Below are 17,608 nucleotides of genomic sequence, written 5' to 3'. Positions count from 1 at the left end.
ACCCTGCACCTCGCCGTCCGCAGAGCGGAGTCTGCGTGGGTGTAGGACACACACAGAACCTCAGGGTGCGTGCGGTGTCGGAATGCAAGTGACCGAAATGCAATACTGACTGCGTGCAGAATGCAATACTGACTGCGTGCGGAAATGGGGGGACCCCTCTAAGTGGGACAGGAGTCACGGAGACACACAGGGGAATAAAAACGTCCGCGCTGGTGTGCGAGCACCTGGAAGCCGCAGAACAGCACCAGACTGGGGGGGAGGGGGGTGGACACGCCCAGCGCGCGTCACCCGGAGCAAACAGCCCGGACTCACCAGGCCAGTCCCTCCCGGGCGCTCAGGGGAAGACAGCCCTGCAGAGACCCCAGGGAACGGGTCCCAGCGGGAGAAACAGCAGCCGTGGATGAACGCGTGGAAAGACGCTCATTAGGGGGCGCAGTGATGCACGTTGAATACACACCGAGATGCCTGTATTTTCTTAACCACTCAAATGAAAACAAGGTATTTTAAATGGTGGCATTCAGAATCGGCAGTGAGACTGGGCCTGGGGTCTGCGCATCGCTGGCTGTGGTTACAATCTCTTTTAGGAGATAATCCTGCAATATTTAAAAAAAAAAAAAACACGGGTGTCCTTCCGCCTCAGACCTTCTGCTCTTGAAGATACAGCCCACAGAAACAAAAACAACACTAAGACAGTATGCGTCTGGGAGGCTTTGCAAGCATTGCTACTGTAGCAAAAATAGAAGGAAACACGAGAGTGTTGGGAATAGAAGAAAGCTAAAGTGTATCCGGAAATGCAACAGTGCCCTTCTCTGGAAGGGGCCAGGTGATGAAACGGACTGGGGTGATGCGTGTAGTGTGGGAACAGCAGGACGGTGCAGGTGACAGGCAGACAGGTAGGTGACACCACTGCTGTAGGCAGTTAGCTAATTATTAATAAGGCAGGAAGTCCGGAGACTTGGACGTTGAGCTCAGCCAACGAGGAAGCATGAGGCTGCTTGTTTAGCCGGGAAGCCGCAGCGTTTGCAGGCCCGTTCCCACACGGCGGGGGACAGCCACCAAGGGGATGGGACCCTGAGAGCACAGGACACCTCCCCGGGAGCCCCGTCTGCCCTCCAGGGCCGGGCTGCTGGGGGGCACCGCAGGGGAGGAGCTTGACCAGAGACGCCTGTCAGTCCACCTAGAGGGTGTGCGCCTGAGGCCCACGGAAGCGTGGGACGATGATCGGTCGTTTTGAACCAGCTCCCGGCTGTCACCCAGGGGAACAGAGACGCCCCCCACCCCCGCTCGGCGACCCACACTCGCCTGCTCTGTCGTGCACCCTCTCTCTTGCCGGGGACACGGGTGGCCATGCGGGTCCAGCACCCGTGGGGGCCGCAGCCCGCGGTGTGGGGTCCGCGGGACTCAGCTTTAATATGAAACAGGAGCTCCGGGCACCGGCCTTCGGTCTGTCCTCGCTGGGGGCAGGGTTGGACTTCTCCAGGGCGGGTGGGGAGAGAAGGGCCCGGAGACCCAGGGGCAGATCCCTCCCCGAACAGACCCCGCCGCACCGCGGTCTCCTGCGCGTGGGTCTGTGCGGTGCTCTTCTCACGGCCGTGGGGGAGCCCTGTGTCCACCGGCAGCACGAGCGGGAGGGCGGGTAGAGGGGCGGTGGGTCTGTGAGAGACGGGGCCCTGAGGCGCCCGGGGAAGGTCGGGTCCCAGGGGAACCGCGAGGACACGTGTGTTTCCCGCGTGCAGCTCCCGCGTCCGTGCGTCGCTTTCGTCATGAAGACTCTCGGTAAGGTAAAAAAAATCCCACAACTTGGGAGACGGTTTAAGACCGTGAGATTTTATTAAAATTTTTTTCTTTCAGTTCAGTAATGAATTACTTACCCTGTATTTTTTTATTCAGCAAATGCTTTTAAGCATCTGCTAGGAACCAAACACGGTATAAGCATCCCAAGCACATCGGTTTACAAACGGAGATCTCTGATCTCACCGGGCGCACCGTCGGGGCGGGGGCGGGGGCGCGGGACAGGCGAGGGGTAGGAACCGGCGTGAAGAGGCGGACTACCGAGAACACGGGAGGGCGGAGGGCGAGGTGCGGGGAGCCGCAGCGGCGGACAGGGGCCCAGGAGCGCGGCGGAGGGGGCGGGGGGAGGCGGGACCGCCGGAGAGGAGCTGCAAAAAGCCCCCAGGAGGGAAGGAGACCCCAACGGGAAGGCCGGCCCGCGAGCCTTCCAGGGGTGGGGGTGGGGGCCGCGCGGAGGTCCTGGGCGCTTGAGAGGCTGCAAGGAGACGGAGCAGGAGCGGCCTGAGAGGCCGGGGAGGCTGAGGAAAGGCCGGGGGGACCGAGGCACGGCTCCCCGAGCGGAGCCATCCGCGGGAGGAGGGGCCGCCGGCTAAGGCCCCGCAGACCACCTCCCCACGCCGGGCCTCCCTCTGAGCGCGAATGGGAGTGGGCGGGGCGGGGCGGGGCGCCGGGGGGCCGCGGGTTGACTTAGCGCTGAGCTGGCTGCTGTGTCCGGGAGGCCCACGCAGGTCTCTGCAGTGGGCGAGGCAGTCGGCCGTCCGGCCCTGCGTCCCCCCCTGGTCGCCACCCCCCACGGGCGTGTCCCACCCTCCTCCTCTGAGGGCGGCGGTCAGATGGGATGAAGGTCCTCGAACGACCTCGCTGGCTTTCATCCCGTCTTTAAAGACCCGCGTCCAGTGCGTCGGGTTCTGAGGTCGGGTTCTGAGTGCATCGGGGGTCTCCGCCGGCTTCAACAGGGGACAGGGGACGGGGCGGGGGTGCACCGCGTGGCGCCCGCAGGCATTTTCACGTAGTTCCCCCACGACAGGTTGACCGCCAACGCTGGATGCAGCGACGTGCGTGCGCGGCGTGTCGAGCAAGTGTGCGTCTTTGTGCGCGGGGACAAAAGCCTCCGCGCTGAGCCCCGGGGGCCGCCCTCGCCGCGCGCACGGGTCCCGCCCCGTCGTCCTCCCAGGTCCTCGCTCGGCCTCTCCCAGGCGTTTCCGTCCTAAGCAACTCTCGGACCGGCACCCGCGGGCTCGCCCTGGACTGTGCCCCGGTCGCTTCGTCAGGGTCAGCTCCGAGAAGTGGGTCCAAGGGTGTGTTCATTCGAGGCGCCAGGCCACGCTGCCAGGTGGCCTCCACAGCGTAGCCCTGCTTTCCGCGGCCGGCGCGTCGGGGCGGGACGGCGCCGTTCCTCCTGAGTCGCAAGTTTGGCTTTATGTGCGCCGGTCGGTGAACAGAATTCATGTAAATAGATAAAATCATGCAATCACTTCGTCGGCTGTGGAAGAGACACTGCATGAAAGTCAACATCCGTCCTGGGAATGGCAGACAATTTCCTTGATCTGATAAAGAGTGTTTACGGAACCGGAGAGGAACGTCATTCTCGGTGGTGACACGCAGGAAACCATCCCGCCGCCCCTGGAGACGGCACATGGCCCGATACCATCTCTGCCTCTGGGGTTGTCTCCAAGGCCCGGGCCGCTGCCCCACAGCAGGGAAAACAAGCAAGACGTGTGCGTGTGGGAAAGGAACGATAAAACTGACATCACTCACACATGACTTAAATGTGTGTAAAAAACACAAAAGAATCTGTAGATGACTTATTCAGGTGAGTGAGTGAGTTTAGCAAAGTTGTTAGATGCCTTCCTGGTGTGTGTGTATATATATATACACACACAACATTTTTCAATGAATTTTTAAAAGGTAACATTGACAAGAGCATCAGAAAAATAATTAAGAAAGTAGGGATAGCCCTGGCTGGAGTGGCTCAGTGGATTGAGTGCCGGCCTGACAACCAAAGGGTCACGGGTTTGATTCCCAGTCAGGGCACACGCCTGGGTTGCTGCCCAGGTCCCCAGTAGGGGGTGCGTGAGAGGCAACCACACACTGATGTTTCTCTCCTCTGTCTTCCTCCCTTCCCCTCTCTCTAAAAACAAACAAAACTTTAAAAGCAAAAGGAAGGAGAAAGTAGGGATAAACCTAATGGAAGATGCAAAAGACCTCTACACAGAACATTATAAAATAATATTCACAGACGTGAAAGAAAACCTTGACACAGAAGGCGTATTCCGTGTCCGTGGGGTAGAAGCCTGAGTAGGATGAAGACCCCATCCCCCCCGCAGGCAAGACTCCTGAGCCGACGCAAACCCCCCAGAGCAGCGCACGCTCCTCGTGGGGGCGCACCTGTGGGGCCCCCAGCGTGCTCAGGCCCCCGGAGGGCACAGGGGGCCCCCCTCTTCACGTTCAGCTCCAGGAATGAACCCCGTGTCGCGGCGGACAGACGGCAGTCTCAGGAAACCGAGGAGGGAGCCGGGCAGTCCCAGGTGTGTTGGTGACCGGGGTGAGGCCGCGGAGCAGGTTGGGCAGATGGGTGTTTTCCTCCGTGAGTGTCTCACTGACATGCGTGTTTGAGAAAGCACACATCGGGACGAGACGCCTGCCTTTCCCCGACCACCGAGGGCCGCGCCAGCGGAGCTGCGGCTCCGGTGAGAAGGTGGAATGACGCCGTTTCCAGAGCAGCATTGCGTCACGGGCCCAGGAGCTTGGACGAGCAGCAACAACACCGTCAGAACGGCGCCTGAAGGGACCGGCGACCAGTAAGACTGCACGAAAACCAAGAACCTCTGCTCTTCAAAAGGCCCCAATACGAGAGTCCGCAGACGGGGGGAAACGGACCGCGGAGGAGGGGCCCAGACCCCGCCGCACCCCTCCCCACACCTCTGTCTGGAAAAGGAGTGATTTTTCTTACAAAGAAAAGGGACATCGGGGGCCTTCTGCATCACACTCGTCACGTCACCAAACGAGGGCAGAGGAGCGTGCACCCCGGGTGGCTCCGTCTCCGCCTGCGGCTTTTCTCCGGTGCCAGACGAGGCGGACACAGACAGCCAAGGAGCAAGCACGCAGTCGCGGGGGGACCGGAAACGCCCGCGGCTGAGGCCCTCGAGAAACCGGGAATCCGAGGAATTTCCTCTCTCTGGCCAAAGGCCCCTGAGAAGGTCCCGCCGCTGACGCCACACTCCCCGGGAAAGGCCGGGCACTGCGCCCCGGGAGCAGGGAGGCGGCGAGAATGTCCGCTCCCACCCCGACGCAGCCCTGTGCACGCAGTTCTGGGCGGAGCGATAAGACACGAAAAAGGAAAAACCATGCGAATACGGAAGGAGGAGGGGAAACTCCCAGTATTTCCAGGCGACACAATCCTACAGACTTTTTTTAAAAATTGAAGGACTCCACTAAAAATGCATGGAAACTCATAAATTCGGCAAGTTGGCCGGGGTCACTATAAAAAATCAATTGCTGGTGTCTATACCACTAGCAGGGAACACCCTGAAAATGAAATCAGGAATCATCCATTTACAATAGTATAAAAAAAACATTTAGAAACAGCAGAAGAAGTGCAAGGCTGCCCCACTGAAAGCTGCACAGCACTGTTACATGACAGCCCGAGTTCACGGTTCAAAGATTAGCTCTAAGGCAGCAATCCTTCTGCAGTCGGTCTACCGACCTCACGCGGCCTCCACCAAAACCCCCGCCAGCTTCTTTGCCAACACTGACCAGCCGGGGAAATGCTGGGGACCCAGGACAGCCAAAACAACCCCGAGAACACAGGTTCGGAACACCCACACTTCCTGACGTCCACACGCACCGCAAAGCCACGCCACTCGCAAGGGCGTGGGGCCGGCCTGGGGGCAGAAACCCACGCCCGGGAAGTGGAACTGAGAACCTGGGAATCGGCCCTCGGGGTCAGGAGTCCCGAGACGATTGCAGGGGGAAAGAATGGCCTTTTCAACAGACGGTGAGGGGCTCCTGAACACCCACCCGCAGCAGAAGGGGGCTGGGCCCCACCTGGCGCTACACCCCAAATCAACTCAGAATGGGTCAAACACTTACATGCAAGCACTGAAATTAGGTCTAAAAGAAAAAACCTCTTAGAAGAAAAAGCACAGATGTGATCTTTGACCTTGAATTAAGCAATGGTTCCTTAGACACGACGCCAAAGGCACAGGCACCCAAATACAGACAAATCGAACTTCATCAAAATTAAACACTTTTTTTTGCGGTAAAGCACACTATCAAGAAAGTGAATAATTGGCCCACAACGTGGAGAAAATATTTGCAAATCATATATCTGACAAGGAACCGTGAGATGCCAACCACATTTCAGCAAAGCTATTATTTTAAAGAAATTTTTTTTAAAAAAGACAAGCGGGGGTTTCCAAAGCACAGACACACATTAGACGAGTTGGGGGGGGGGTTCAAGTTGACAATGAGTTTATCATTGTAACACAGTCCTTACAAGTCGATACAGTTGCAAGAACGTCTCTTTTTTGTGAGGAAGTTACAACTTGCACCAAGTCTGTTCCCCTGTGGTCCCCTCCCTTCTCCCAGCCCCGCTACCCCTTCCCCCTCGGTGCCCGCAGAGGGTCCCCAGGCGCCGGGCTCAGCCGACGGGCGGGCTGGGGGGCGGCCGCTGTGACCTCCGGGCGTGTGCAAACTCCGCCCTCCACGGTCACCCATAGGTCCCACCCCACCTGGCGACCTGCGGGCCCGGGGGCGGGGAGAGGCGGCGCAGGAGGCCGAGCTCACAGCAGGACGCCACCAGGGAGGCCGGGAGGCTTGGGGAGGCCTGGCCGCGGGATGTGGTCCCCGGGCGGCCCGCCGGGACCCGCAGGCTGGGATCGCCGCAGGGTGGGCGCCCGGCTGCGCGCGGCGCTGGCGGGGCTGCAGGAGCTGCAGGGTCTGCGCGCCAGGCAACAGGCGCTCGTGCGGGGCGCCCTAGCCGAGCAGCCCCCGCCCGCGCCCGCCGCCCGCCGCGCGCCCCGCGCTCAGGAGCTGAGGCTGGAGGCGGCGCTGGCGGCGCTGCAAGACCAGTTGGTAAGGAGCGCGCGAGGGGCCGTGGCGCCGGGGCCCTGCTCCAGGTGCGGGCGGCGCGCGCGGGCGGGCTGCCCAACCGACTGACCAGGGGGAGCCCTCTGGGGTTTGGGTTCCAAACGAGTGGGACGCGAGGGCCCGGGGCCCTTCCGGACTCTGGAAGCGGCAGAAACCGCGCCGCGCGCAGACGGGGGCGCGTTCCTGTGGGTTTGAGTTTCACGCCGCCTGATAAGGACGCATTGAATCGGCGTCCGCCGGGGGCCCAGAGCGCTCCTGAGCTCAGGTCTCGGAGACCAGCTTCTTCCCGCCGTAGGTTCCGGGACAGCGGAGCCGGCGCGCACGGCGCGCCCCCAGCGGCCCCCGGGAACGTGCTGAGGCTGACCGGGGCCGTGTCGCTGTAACAAAATGCTGGGGGAAGCCCGCGGCGGCTGCGGCCGCGGACCTGGAGGCGCGGTGGGGCCGGGGCCTCGGGGGGCGCTACTTGGAGCCTTCTCCCGAGGACCCCCAGGCCACTTCCTCGTTCCAGACCCGTGGCGCGCGGAGGGCCGCTCCTCGGGCCTTCATCCGCTGCCCGGGCTCAGTTTCTGTGTCAGAAACAACTCAGAAGAGTCTTTGCAGTCTTACAGTGAGTTTTGAAGGAACAAGTAAAAGGCTGCGTGGAAGGGTTTCCATAATGGAGCTGACGCCGTTATTCTGCATGAGTTTTTAAATCAGAGATTCGGTCCTGCCCTGTTTAAGAGTTGCTGGCTTTACTGGGTCGCCCGGTGCAGCCCCGCGCCCAGCTCCACCCGGCTGTTGGCCGCTGGGGGTGCGGCAGGAAGGCCCGTGTCCCAGACGCCTCCCCAGGTCTTCCCCGATGGCAGGCACCCGGTGCTGCAGCCGTGCCTGCCCAGGGTTCAGCCGGTCACCCCACCTGGTGCACCCCGCCCAGGTCTAGTGTGCTCAGGCTACCTTTGCTCCCGGGCACATGCTGCAACGTGCCTGACGCGTGAGCTCGGCGCACACGCGGGAGCCCCCAGGGGCGCCCCCGGGGAGAGCGGCGGGAAGGGGCCGCGCAGGGGCCGCGAGGGGCCGCGGAGCGAGGCGAGGCGGCGGGAAGCGGTTGATGATTAACTTGGCTGCAGTCACACTCGGATCGACTCGTGAGCCCGCAGCCTCTAATTACGAGTCGCCTCTGGAAGAGGAGATCAAACGAGCTCTTTTGTTTAAATTTTTTTTTTTTTTAATGTGGGGACCAGAAGGAACACGCAGGCTTTGTCTTGAAACCGGGTTCTGGGAGCGGCGGCGCGATCAAAAGGAGAGAGGGCCGAGCGCGTGACGTCAGCGCGCCCTTGGCACCTCCGCGCGCGCCTGGCCCGGGGAGCGCGGGCCGGTCCTGGGGTCCGTGGTGCCCGTGCGGACCGAGGTCCCGCCGCCGCACACGGCCGTGACTCCCGGTTGGCTCGGCCCCGCCCCCCCGCCCACCTGGTCGGGGCCAGGGTCAGGTGTGGAGGCAGGGAGACCGTCTACCTGGGCCTCGGCGCCTTCCTCCCGCAGGGCGCCCCTCGCGTTCTGCGCCGGAACCCCCAGCCCAGCGCGGCCCGGGGCGCAGCGGGTGCTCGGCCGGCGTGGACCCACGGGGGAGGGGCGCGCCTGGCGCTGTGCCCGGCGGGAGGTGACTTCAGTCCCCGCGGTCTCCCGGGGCGGACGTCGGAGCTCAGGACGCCCGTGACCTCCGACCGAGGCCGCCGCCGCTCCCCGGGCAGCCCTGTGCCCCCCTGCGCGTGCCTCCAGGGAGGCCTGTCACCCCGTTTCTGACGCGGAGAGGCCTGGGTGCCCAGCGGTCCGGAGGCCCCTCGCCCACCGGGTGGCGCCGCCCTTGGGTGGAGGTGCAGACGGCGAGGTCTCGCCCCGGAGCACGTCCCGGTCCTGCGCGCTGCGGGCCCCGACTTGTCCCAGCGCCTCTCGGGCAGTTGCGCAACCCGCGCTGCAGGACCGGCGGGCGGCCGGGCTGCGGCTGTGAGCGGCGCGCCCCGGTTCCCCGAGACGGGCCGCGCCCGCCGCCTGAACCCGCGGGGGCGGGAGGGCGCTCAAGGCCACAGTGAGGGCCAGGCAGCCGCCCTCGGGGAGTCCTGAGCCTGTTATCCCGGAGGCTGACCTGTGGCCCCGGCCTTGGCTGCTGACCGCCGGGCCTGCTTTCCAGGGAGGGCGTGACAGACAGGGACCCGCCTGCAGACAGCCAGGGAACCCAGGCGTGAAATGTGTCCTTCCCCTGTGCTCAGCTTTCAAGGAAAGAGAGGCGGTGTCGGAAATGCCACCTCTGTCTCCTCAGCTTGGGGGCACTTCCTCCTGCCACCCTCAGGACCTGCCCGGGGGTCTGAGCAGCCTGGCTGGCGGGCGGGTGTGGGGGGGGGGCGGGGGTGGGGGGGGGGCGGGTGTGGGGCTGGCTGTGCTCCGAGGGGAAGGGGGCCGCTCAGAGAGGCAGGTGTGTGTCTGATGGGCGTCTTCAACGCCGTCCCTGGAGAGACGCTTTCAGACTCTTCGTGGTTTGTGGTCCCCAAACTCTCTGGGGTTGCAGGCGGCTTGTTGAAATGCTGGTTCCCAGGCGTGTCTCTGAGCCCCAGTCGGCGGGTGTGGCAGGAGCCTGGGCATCTGCATTTGCGCCCCCACCTCCTGGGGAGCCAGGCGTGCTCTCTGTTACCTCGGGACACTGCCCGGACAGGGAGCCTGCGGGTTGGGGAGTGGAGGGACCCCCCAAAACCCCCATCACTCAGCACCCCCCGGGGCTGGCTCTGCAGCGGTCACGCGGGACCCTGGCCACAGAAGGCACTTGGGATTCGGCACAGAGGCGGGCACGGAGAGGGAGTGAGGGGAAAGCAGAGATGGAAACCCCCGAGGCAGGAGCAGGAAGGGTTAGCGAGGGCAGCGCAGACCCAGAGCGGGAAGCCTGGGGCGGGCAGAGGGGCCCCTGGGCTGCAGGAGCCCGTCGGCTGGGAGCCGCCACGCTGCGTGGTCTGGGCACTGACCAGACACCGCCCCCGGAGGCCCGGCTGGCAAACATTAACCACAGGCGGGGGGTCCCCGCGCACACACACACACACACACACACACACGGGGCCACTCTTGTTCTGGAGGGGGGAGCAGAGAGGGAGGGAGGGAGGGAGGGAGGAGGCCGGCTGGGGGGGCTGGGGGCTGTCCCCGCAGAAGACCCCGCAGGGCAGAGGCGGCCGCCCCGAGTCAGTCGGACGCGGAGGAGTGCCGGACACAGGAGCCGACCTCTCCGTCCGCGCCTCACCCTGGGTCACGTCTGCGGCAAGGCCCACGCCGGCCCTTGGGGATCTAAGTGGTGGTGCGTGCTGGGTGCCAGCGGGGAGCACCCCGGCACCGTCTGCTGGCTCCGGCCGTGGGCCCCGGGAAGCCTTCCCCGGGGCGGGGCGCTCGAGGCGAGCGGCCAGGACGGCGGCCAGTCTCGTGGTTCCGGAGCACAGGCTCTGGTGGAGGCGGGGCCTGGCACGGCCACGCTCCGTCTGCAGGTCACTCCGGGGCCGAGGGGCCGTCCCCCTCAAACAGGGAGGTCACCCAGGACCAGTGTCGGGGCTCAGGACGGCAGCCTGGCACCAAGGCCTCCCCAGGCGCTGCGCCCCCTCGCCCTCCGGAAGAGCCGGAGGTGGTGCCGTCCCCGCCCCCCCGGCCTCTCTCTCAGCCTCAGTGCTCTCGGAGGGGAGGTCCCTGGAGCGGTTCCCCCGGCCCCCTGGTTTGGGGCTCAGGGGCCTCCTCGTTTCCTTCCTGCAATCCCAAGTACGCTCAGGCCCTTTCTTAAACAGGACGAACCACATAATTACATTCGTTAATTATTTTCCTCGAACGTAATCGTTGATCAAAACCAGGAGCAGGTGCCGTGGGCCTGGAAGCTGCGTCCCCAAAAGGAGGAAGTCAGGGCTCCGAGACGCCCAGGGCGGGTGGTCCACACGCACGTCCGCGGCGTGTGCACCTGTGTGCGCGGGCGATGAGCACTAACCACACGCATGTGTGCCTGTGTCATGGAACTTATGCATGCATGTATTAGGTGTGTGTTGGATAATATACACATCTGTGTGTGCACATGTGTGAGTGTGTTATAAGCACCGACCACACGTGTGTGTTATGTGGTATGGGGTGTGTGCACGTGTGTGTCACACAGCAGGCTCACTGTGTTCTACGGTGCGCCTGTGCTACATGTGTGTTGTATGGCGTGCACATGTGTGTGCCATGTGCACATTTTGGAATGTGTGTGCTGAGTGGGTAGTGCCCACAATGGCCTGGCCGGGTCGCTGCTGGAAGCTGAGGCCGGAGATGCGTAGCCTCCAGACGGTGCTCAGCTGGGACACTCCGGCCGGGGGCCCTCGGGCAGCTTTCAGGCGTCAGGTTTGCAGAGCCTAGGAAGATGGACACTCCCGTGGGGGCCCTGTTTCTCTCCAGGGGACCCTCCTTCCCCTTGACGAGCCAGGTCAGCTCCCCCAGGTGCCGGGGCCGGGGCCGCCCGGTGCAGGGCACAGGACACAGGTGCCAGGCACGAGGCCCCGTCGGCGGGCAGCGCCCTCCACGGGAGGGTTCCGAGCCGTCCGGCCCTGACCCCGCCCACAGGCAGTGTCCCTCTGCGCCCTCACGGACAACGTCCAGCTGGATGCTGCTGGCAGGGAATCCACCACACGGAGAAAGCCTGCTGGGGCGGGGGGATGGGGGTCGGGGCGGTCGGCCGGCGTTCCTGCCTGCGGAGCCGGATCGCCTCTGAGGGTGGGGGCTGGGGAGGGTGCAGCCCAGGGTGCGCACAGGGCAGCGGCCCGGAGCCCCAATGCCCGCACCCTCTCCCTCCCCAGCACCGTCTGCGGCGCCAGGACGTGGGCCTGAAGACCCAGCTGGACCGACTGGACCAGCAGATCAGTGAGCTGCAGCTGGACGTGCGGAGGACGTCCACCGAGGGCCCAGACAGCGACAGCCGGCCCAGCTCGGGTACACGCCCCACGCAGACACAGACACGTGCACATCCACACACACGTGCACACACACAGCTCCAGACACAAGTGTGTGCGCGCCCGTGTGTGCCTGTGAGTGCACGTGTGTTCGTGTGTGTGTGTCGTGTATACACACATACACGTGATATGCACAACCCCTATATACACGTGTGTGACACGTGCAACACAAACACACACATGTGCACACACAGCTTTGGGCACAAGTGTGTGTCTATGCGTGCATGTGAGTGCATGTGTGTTCGCGTGCATGTGTCATGTATGCACCTATACACACGATGATACACATAATCCCCTATATACACATGCATACAGCGCACACCAAAACACCTGTGCACACACATGTTCAGGCACAACTGTGCATGTTTGCCCTTGTGTGCCTGTGAGCGCATGTGTATTTGTGCGTGCATGTGTCACATGTACACACACATACACACAATTGTGCACACAGTCCCCTATACACACAACACACACACTCACACACACACACACACACACACAGGACACACCACACACACGACACACCACACACGCTTGCGGTCACTCACACGCCCACCGGAGCACGCCCCGCGCTGACTGCCGTGTCCGCCCCGTCCAGGCTTCTACGAGCTGAGTGACGGCGGGTCCTGCTCCCTGTCCACCTCCTGCACGTCCGTGTGCAGCGACCGCCTGTCCTCCTCCCTGGGCACCCTGCTGCCCGTAGCCCCCACGGCCAGGACCAGCACGGGGGCCTGCCGGCCCTGGTCTGCCGACGAGACCACCGTGTGGGGGGGCCCCCTGCCCGTGTGGGGCCGGCCGGCCCCCGAGGGGGGTGCAGGCCAGCCTCTGCAGGGCCCAGCCCGGCCCCGGCCGGTGTCCACAGGTACGAGAGCCAGGAGGGGCGGGGGGCCCGTCCCAGGCGGTGGGGCCTGGGCACAGCAGGGGGCCTCTGCATCGGGGGGGCCCCGCTCCTCATGTCCTGTAAACGGTTTGGGGGTTTGGACGGAGGTGGACTCCGACACCCCTTGGCAGAGCTGCTGTGAAAAGCACGTTTTCTTACACAAACGCCAGGATGCTTTTAGAACACCTTCCACACCCTCACATGTCTGCCTGGCGTCCATGCTCTGTGACGTGGGGACCGTGGGGACAGTGGGCCTGGGGAGCCTGGCGCACAGGGGACCACTCCCCGGCCCCGGCAGTCCCTGGAGAAAGGGCCTTGTCCTCAGACGTGCTTTGTCCCAGTGCGAGTCCTGGTTCCGTGAGGCCCGTTTGGTCCTTCCTCGGCCCGCCGCCCCAGCCCCCCTTGTCCCCAGGGAAGGACGTCTGTCCCTGACGTCTGTCCGGGAGCAGCCGAGTGGCCGCGGGTGCCCGTCCTTCTGGGCGTCCTCCGGATCAGAACGGACGCGGCTGGAGTCCAGGGCTGGTGGCCCAAGCCAGCACCGTGCGGGAAGGGTTGGAGTGCCCCCGGGAAGCCAGCGGAGGGCCACGTGCTTTTCCGGGGAGGGAGGGGGCCTTCGCCGGGGCCACGCGGTTGCGGGGTCACGGGTCCTCACCTCTGTGTCTGCCCCTTGTTCTCTCCCCAGGCGACCTGGACAGAGTCCTGCCGGCTACGGCGGGGCTCCCGGAGGCCAGCGCGGACGCCAGGCCCACGTCCCTCCTCTGCCACGGGCTGGGCCTCCTGCCCCACGCGCTGGACCCCAAGTACCAGCGAGACCTGGTGTCCAGGGGCGGCGGGGAGGTGTACCCGTTCCCCAGCCCCCTGCACGCGGTGGCTCTGCAGAGCCCCCTCTTTGCTCTGGCCAAGGAGACCCCACAGGGTGACAGCCACCTGCCGCCCCCCAGCGAGTCCCCTCCCAGCCCCTCAGGTCCAGGCTCGGTCCGGACCGGGCCGGCCCCGGCGGCTGGCTCAGCCCAAGCCTATATAGACAAGCTGCTGGGACTGCGGGGCCAGAGGAACCCCCTAAGAGGCGGTGTGGGTGACCAGGGACCCCCAGGGCGTGAGGTGTCCCCAACCCAGAGAGCAAAGGGTGGAGGGCACCCAGAGAGGCCAGCCTGTTCCCCAAGAAGGGCAGGTGCCGGAGGGGGGGCTCAGAGGAGGGAAACGGGCAGGGGCAGCCTCGAGCAGTGGGGACCCGCACCCCACGTGGGCCCCCCGCACCCCGGCGGCCTTTCTGACAATGGACACAAACCCTCTAGCAGCCGCGTCCGTGTGGGGGCCATTCCAGGCCCCCCTCAGCTTGGGGGCGGGCCCCCCTCCAGCTGCTCCTGGGCACAGCAGGCCGCCCCTGAGGACTGGAGGGGCAAGGCCAGGCCCCCCACCAAGGCCCCCAGGCCCTGCATCCACGCCCCCTCTGTCGCCAGCGGAGCCGCCCTGATGGGGTTGAAAGTGGGCCCGAGAGCGGGCCAGCCCGTGACAAAGGCCGTGAGGATGGGCAGGGGGGCCTGCGAGAGGGCACCGGGGTCAGGCAGGCAGCCGCCGCCACCCTGGGGCGCCCTCCTGGCCTCCCAGCGTCCCCCCGCATGGGGCGCGTGGCTCAGGGGGAGGCCCGCCCAGGCCAGGGTGGCCCCCGGCCGGTCCTGCTCCGAGTCCAGCCTCTACCCGGTGTCCTTCCTCATCCCCCTGCTGGTGGCCAGCCGGGAGGGCCACGGGGCGTCGGCCCAGGCCTTGTTCCCCCTGGAGGCGGCCCCTCCGGCGGCAGCCGGCGGCGGCGAGGCCCGGAGGCGGCAGCGCAGGTGGCGGTCCTCCGTGGAGATCGCGGCCGGGGCCCGCCTGGCCGGCACCCAGGGCCCTGGCGCAGGGCCCCCGAGGCCAGCGCCCAGGAGAGGGGCGGGCCCCAGGCCCGGGTGCTCTCGGGCCAGGCCCCGGCCGCCGCGCCGGGAGGCCCGGGCCGGGAGCGTGTCCGGCGGCTCCGAGCACTCGGCCGAGTGCGCCTCCCTGTTCCACTCCACCATCGCCGAGACCAGCGGGGACGAGGCCAGCGACCACACCGCCAGCTGCTTCGGGGACCAGGAGTCCGGTGGCAGCGACGCAGAGGACAGCGCGCAGGGCGCCGGGGGCCGCCCCCCGCAGCCCCCACGGGCGCCCGCCTGCCCCCGGCCGCCCCTGCCCCCCGCGCCCAGACTCCGCCGTGTCAAGGCCTCCAAGGCCCTGAAGAAGAGGGTCCGCAGGTTCCAGCCGGCCGCCCTGAAGGTCATGACCCTGGTGTGAGCCGCGGGAGCCGGCCGGAGCCCCCCGGGCCAGGCCCGAGTGACCAGTGCTGCGGGAGGTGCCGCCCCCCTGAGGAACCGGGGAAGAGGACCTGTGGCGGGCACAGAGGGGACCCCAGGGCTGAGGATGAAGTCCAGCCTATTGGCCTGCTTAACACGCAGGCACACACGGCTTCTCCTGCGTGGTCGCCAGTCTGTTCTCCAAAGTCACGGTCGCGAACCCGCCGTGACCTCAGGAGAGGGGTGAAGGAGCGGGTGCCCTGAGCCCGCAGTCCCCCCCCCGAGCCTCGGGGCGCCTGTCCCCGCCCCACACAGACGCCCACGGAGAACCCCACGATGCGGGTCTCACCAGCCACCCCGCCTACCTTACGGGGAGTCCTCACGGGCTCTCCCGAGTCTGCGGTCCTCCGGGCGGTCGCCTCTGTCCGGCTCTGCCGCGAGCCCAGCCCCTGCGCAGCGATCCTCCGGGCGCGGCTGCCGGGCGGCGGGCGGGCACGGGGCGGTGGGGAACCCTTGGGAACCCTCCGCGGAACGACACGCAGTGACGTCGTTTCCTTCACAAATCACAGCTGCGAGCTTCCCTTCCCCGTTCCCTTCGCGCGTGGTGTTCCCCGCCCCCCCAACCAGGCGCGTAGTAGGCGCTCGGCAAACCCTCATTCCTCCCACCCTGTGGCCACTCCTACCCGGGGGGGAGGGAGGACACTCGTGTGAGCGCAGCCCACGCTGGGGCTCCAGGACTCTTACCTGGAGCATAAAAGTGTTTTCGAAAACAATGACTTTTGTTGGTGTTTATTGGTCAAAGAAATGTCCCTCGACTTTCCCCGGGGGAAGACAGGATTTCGGGGAGGCCCCTGCTGGGCCGCTTTCCCCGGAATCACCCGCAGATTCTCCTGGGGGAGGAGTCCTCCTCGGTGGGGCTGCAGGCCGGGAAGAAGGGGGGCGTCGCTCCTGGGCCCTCGGGGGTCCCTCAGTCGGGATCCGTGTGACAGCTGGTTCCGGGGCCAGCCTAAGGAGATGCGCGTTTGAAAAAGCGGTTGACGTGTTAGAACTGAGACTCGGTCCGTGCAGATGGCGGTTTCTGAGGACAGGCCGGGCTGCCCCGGGTGAAATCAGGGTCTCGGCCGTTTCAGAGGGTCCCGGGCCGCCCTGTGCTCCCCCCTCCCCCCTCCCCCAGCAGCGGGAGGCTCCTCTCTCCTCGCCTCCGCCCAGACCGGGTGTCACCAGACTGCGCGCCTGCCGATCAGATGGCTGCGCGGCGTGTCTGACGCTGGCTTCAGCGCGCGTTTCTCTGGTTACACTGGGCACGCGGTCCCGTCCCCGCTGCTGCCCGGCCAGCTGGCCCTCCTGCGGGAGTGGCCGACGGCACTGCTCAGCCGGCCCTGCGAGGGTGGGCGGGCCCATCACCTGATGCGGCTTCCCCTCCGCGGAAGGGAAGGTTCGGGGCTGAGCTGGAGACTAAGGGTTCTGGGGGGGGGGCGGGGCGGGGGAAGGCTTCCCCCTGACCAGCGCCGCCCGCCAACTGGCACTGCTTCGGGTGCGCTTCTCTAGGAGCAGGGCCCTCACTGGCGCCTCCGGCACTGCGTCAGCGGCAACTGGTTGGGAAGTGGGTTCGTGAGCGGTTTGTCTTATTCCATTTTTAAAAAATTTTTTAAAGATTTTTATTTATTTTTAGAGATGGGGAGGGAAGGAGAAAGAGAGGGAGGGAAACATCAGTGTGTGGTTGCCTCTTGCATGCCCCCACTGGGGACCTGGCCCACAACCCAGGCACGTGCCCTGACTGGGAATCGAACCTGTGACCCTTTGGTTTGCAGGCCGGCGCTCCATCCACTGAGCCACACCAGCCAGGGCTCTTGTTCCATTTTAAAGACAATTCTTCCAGTATCTCACAACTTCTGCGTCATTTCTCACAGACACGCTGTCTGGGGTCGAGGAAAAGCTCTACCCTTCTTGCACGCACGCACCCTGCAGACTGGTGTGAGAGTCCCACGCCCGCAGCGACGCCCGTTCTTTCTCCACCTCCTGTCGTTGGGGCCAGCTGCGGCCACGAGGCGCTGGCGCCGGGCAGCCACGCGCGCACGGCAGCGACACGGGCTGTGAGGGTAGGCTCGCACTCGCCCTGCGCTGTGTGCCTCGGGGCGTCCCGAGCGCCGGTGAGCCTGACGAGAAGGAGCCTCCCCGGGGGGCCCACGGGCGGGCGTCCAGCGTGACCCTGTGACCCCACCCGCAGCCCCTCCCCCGCAGGCTGGGTTTCACTGCCCAGCCCGGACACGAGTTTGCCCCCCGGTCCTGGGGCGCCCCGGGCCTGGCGTGCAGAAGTGCGGGGAGGGCTGGTGCCCTGCGTCTGCCCGGAACCATCTTCGTCCCGGCCTCGCTCCTCGGCGGTGCCGTCCCCGGGGGCCGAAGTCCAGGCAGGTGGGCAGTGCCGGCTCTGCGGCACGCTCTCACCGCCACCAGCTCCCAGTCCCGGCCTCATCAGTCAGAGCGCCTTCGCCCTGAGACCAGACACGGGGGCGTGTCTTCAGCCAAAATCCCTGGTAACTTCACAGGACAACAGACGCCTCGTGGGTGAG

At 65.4% G+C, this 17,608-nt stretch overlaps 1 protein-coding gene across 1 annotated transcript; it reads left to right on the top strand.

The window, feature by feature from the left end:
• Positions 1–6,553: 6,553 nt before the first annotated feature.
• On the top strand, positions 6,554–15,811 carry DACT2 (dishevelled binding antagonist of beta catenin 2). Its single transcript, XM_045843220.1, has 4 exons — positions 6,554–6,867; positions 11,700–11,832; positions 12,451–12,714; positions 13,415–15,811. The coding sequence occupies exons 1-4, from the start codon at positions 6,631–6,633 to the stop codon at positions 15,037–15,039; spliced, it is 2,259 nt and encodes a 752-aa protein (XP_045699176.1). The 5' UTR covers positions 6,554–6,630; the 3' UTR covers positions 15,040–15,811.
• Positions 15,812–17,608: the final 1,797 nt, after the last annotated feature.

This window comes from Phyllostomus hastatus, unplaced genomic scaffold (genome assembly GCF_019186645.2).
Source record: "Phyllostomus hastatus isolate PE091 unplaced genomic scaffold, TTU_PhHast_1.1 phas_contig_40, whole genome shotgun sequence".
NCBI classification, from domain to species: Eukaryota; Metazoa; Chordata; class Mammalia; order Chiroptera; family Phyllostomidae; genus Phyllostomus; species Phyllostomus hastatus.
Note: the sequence above shows the minus strand (reverse complement) of the source record. Positions and strands in the feature narration are given on the sequence as shown.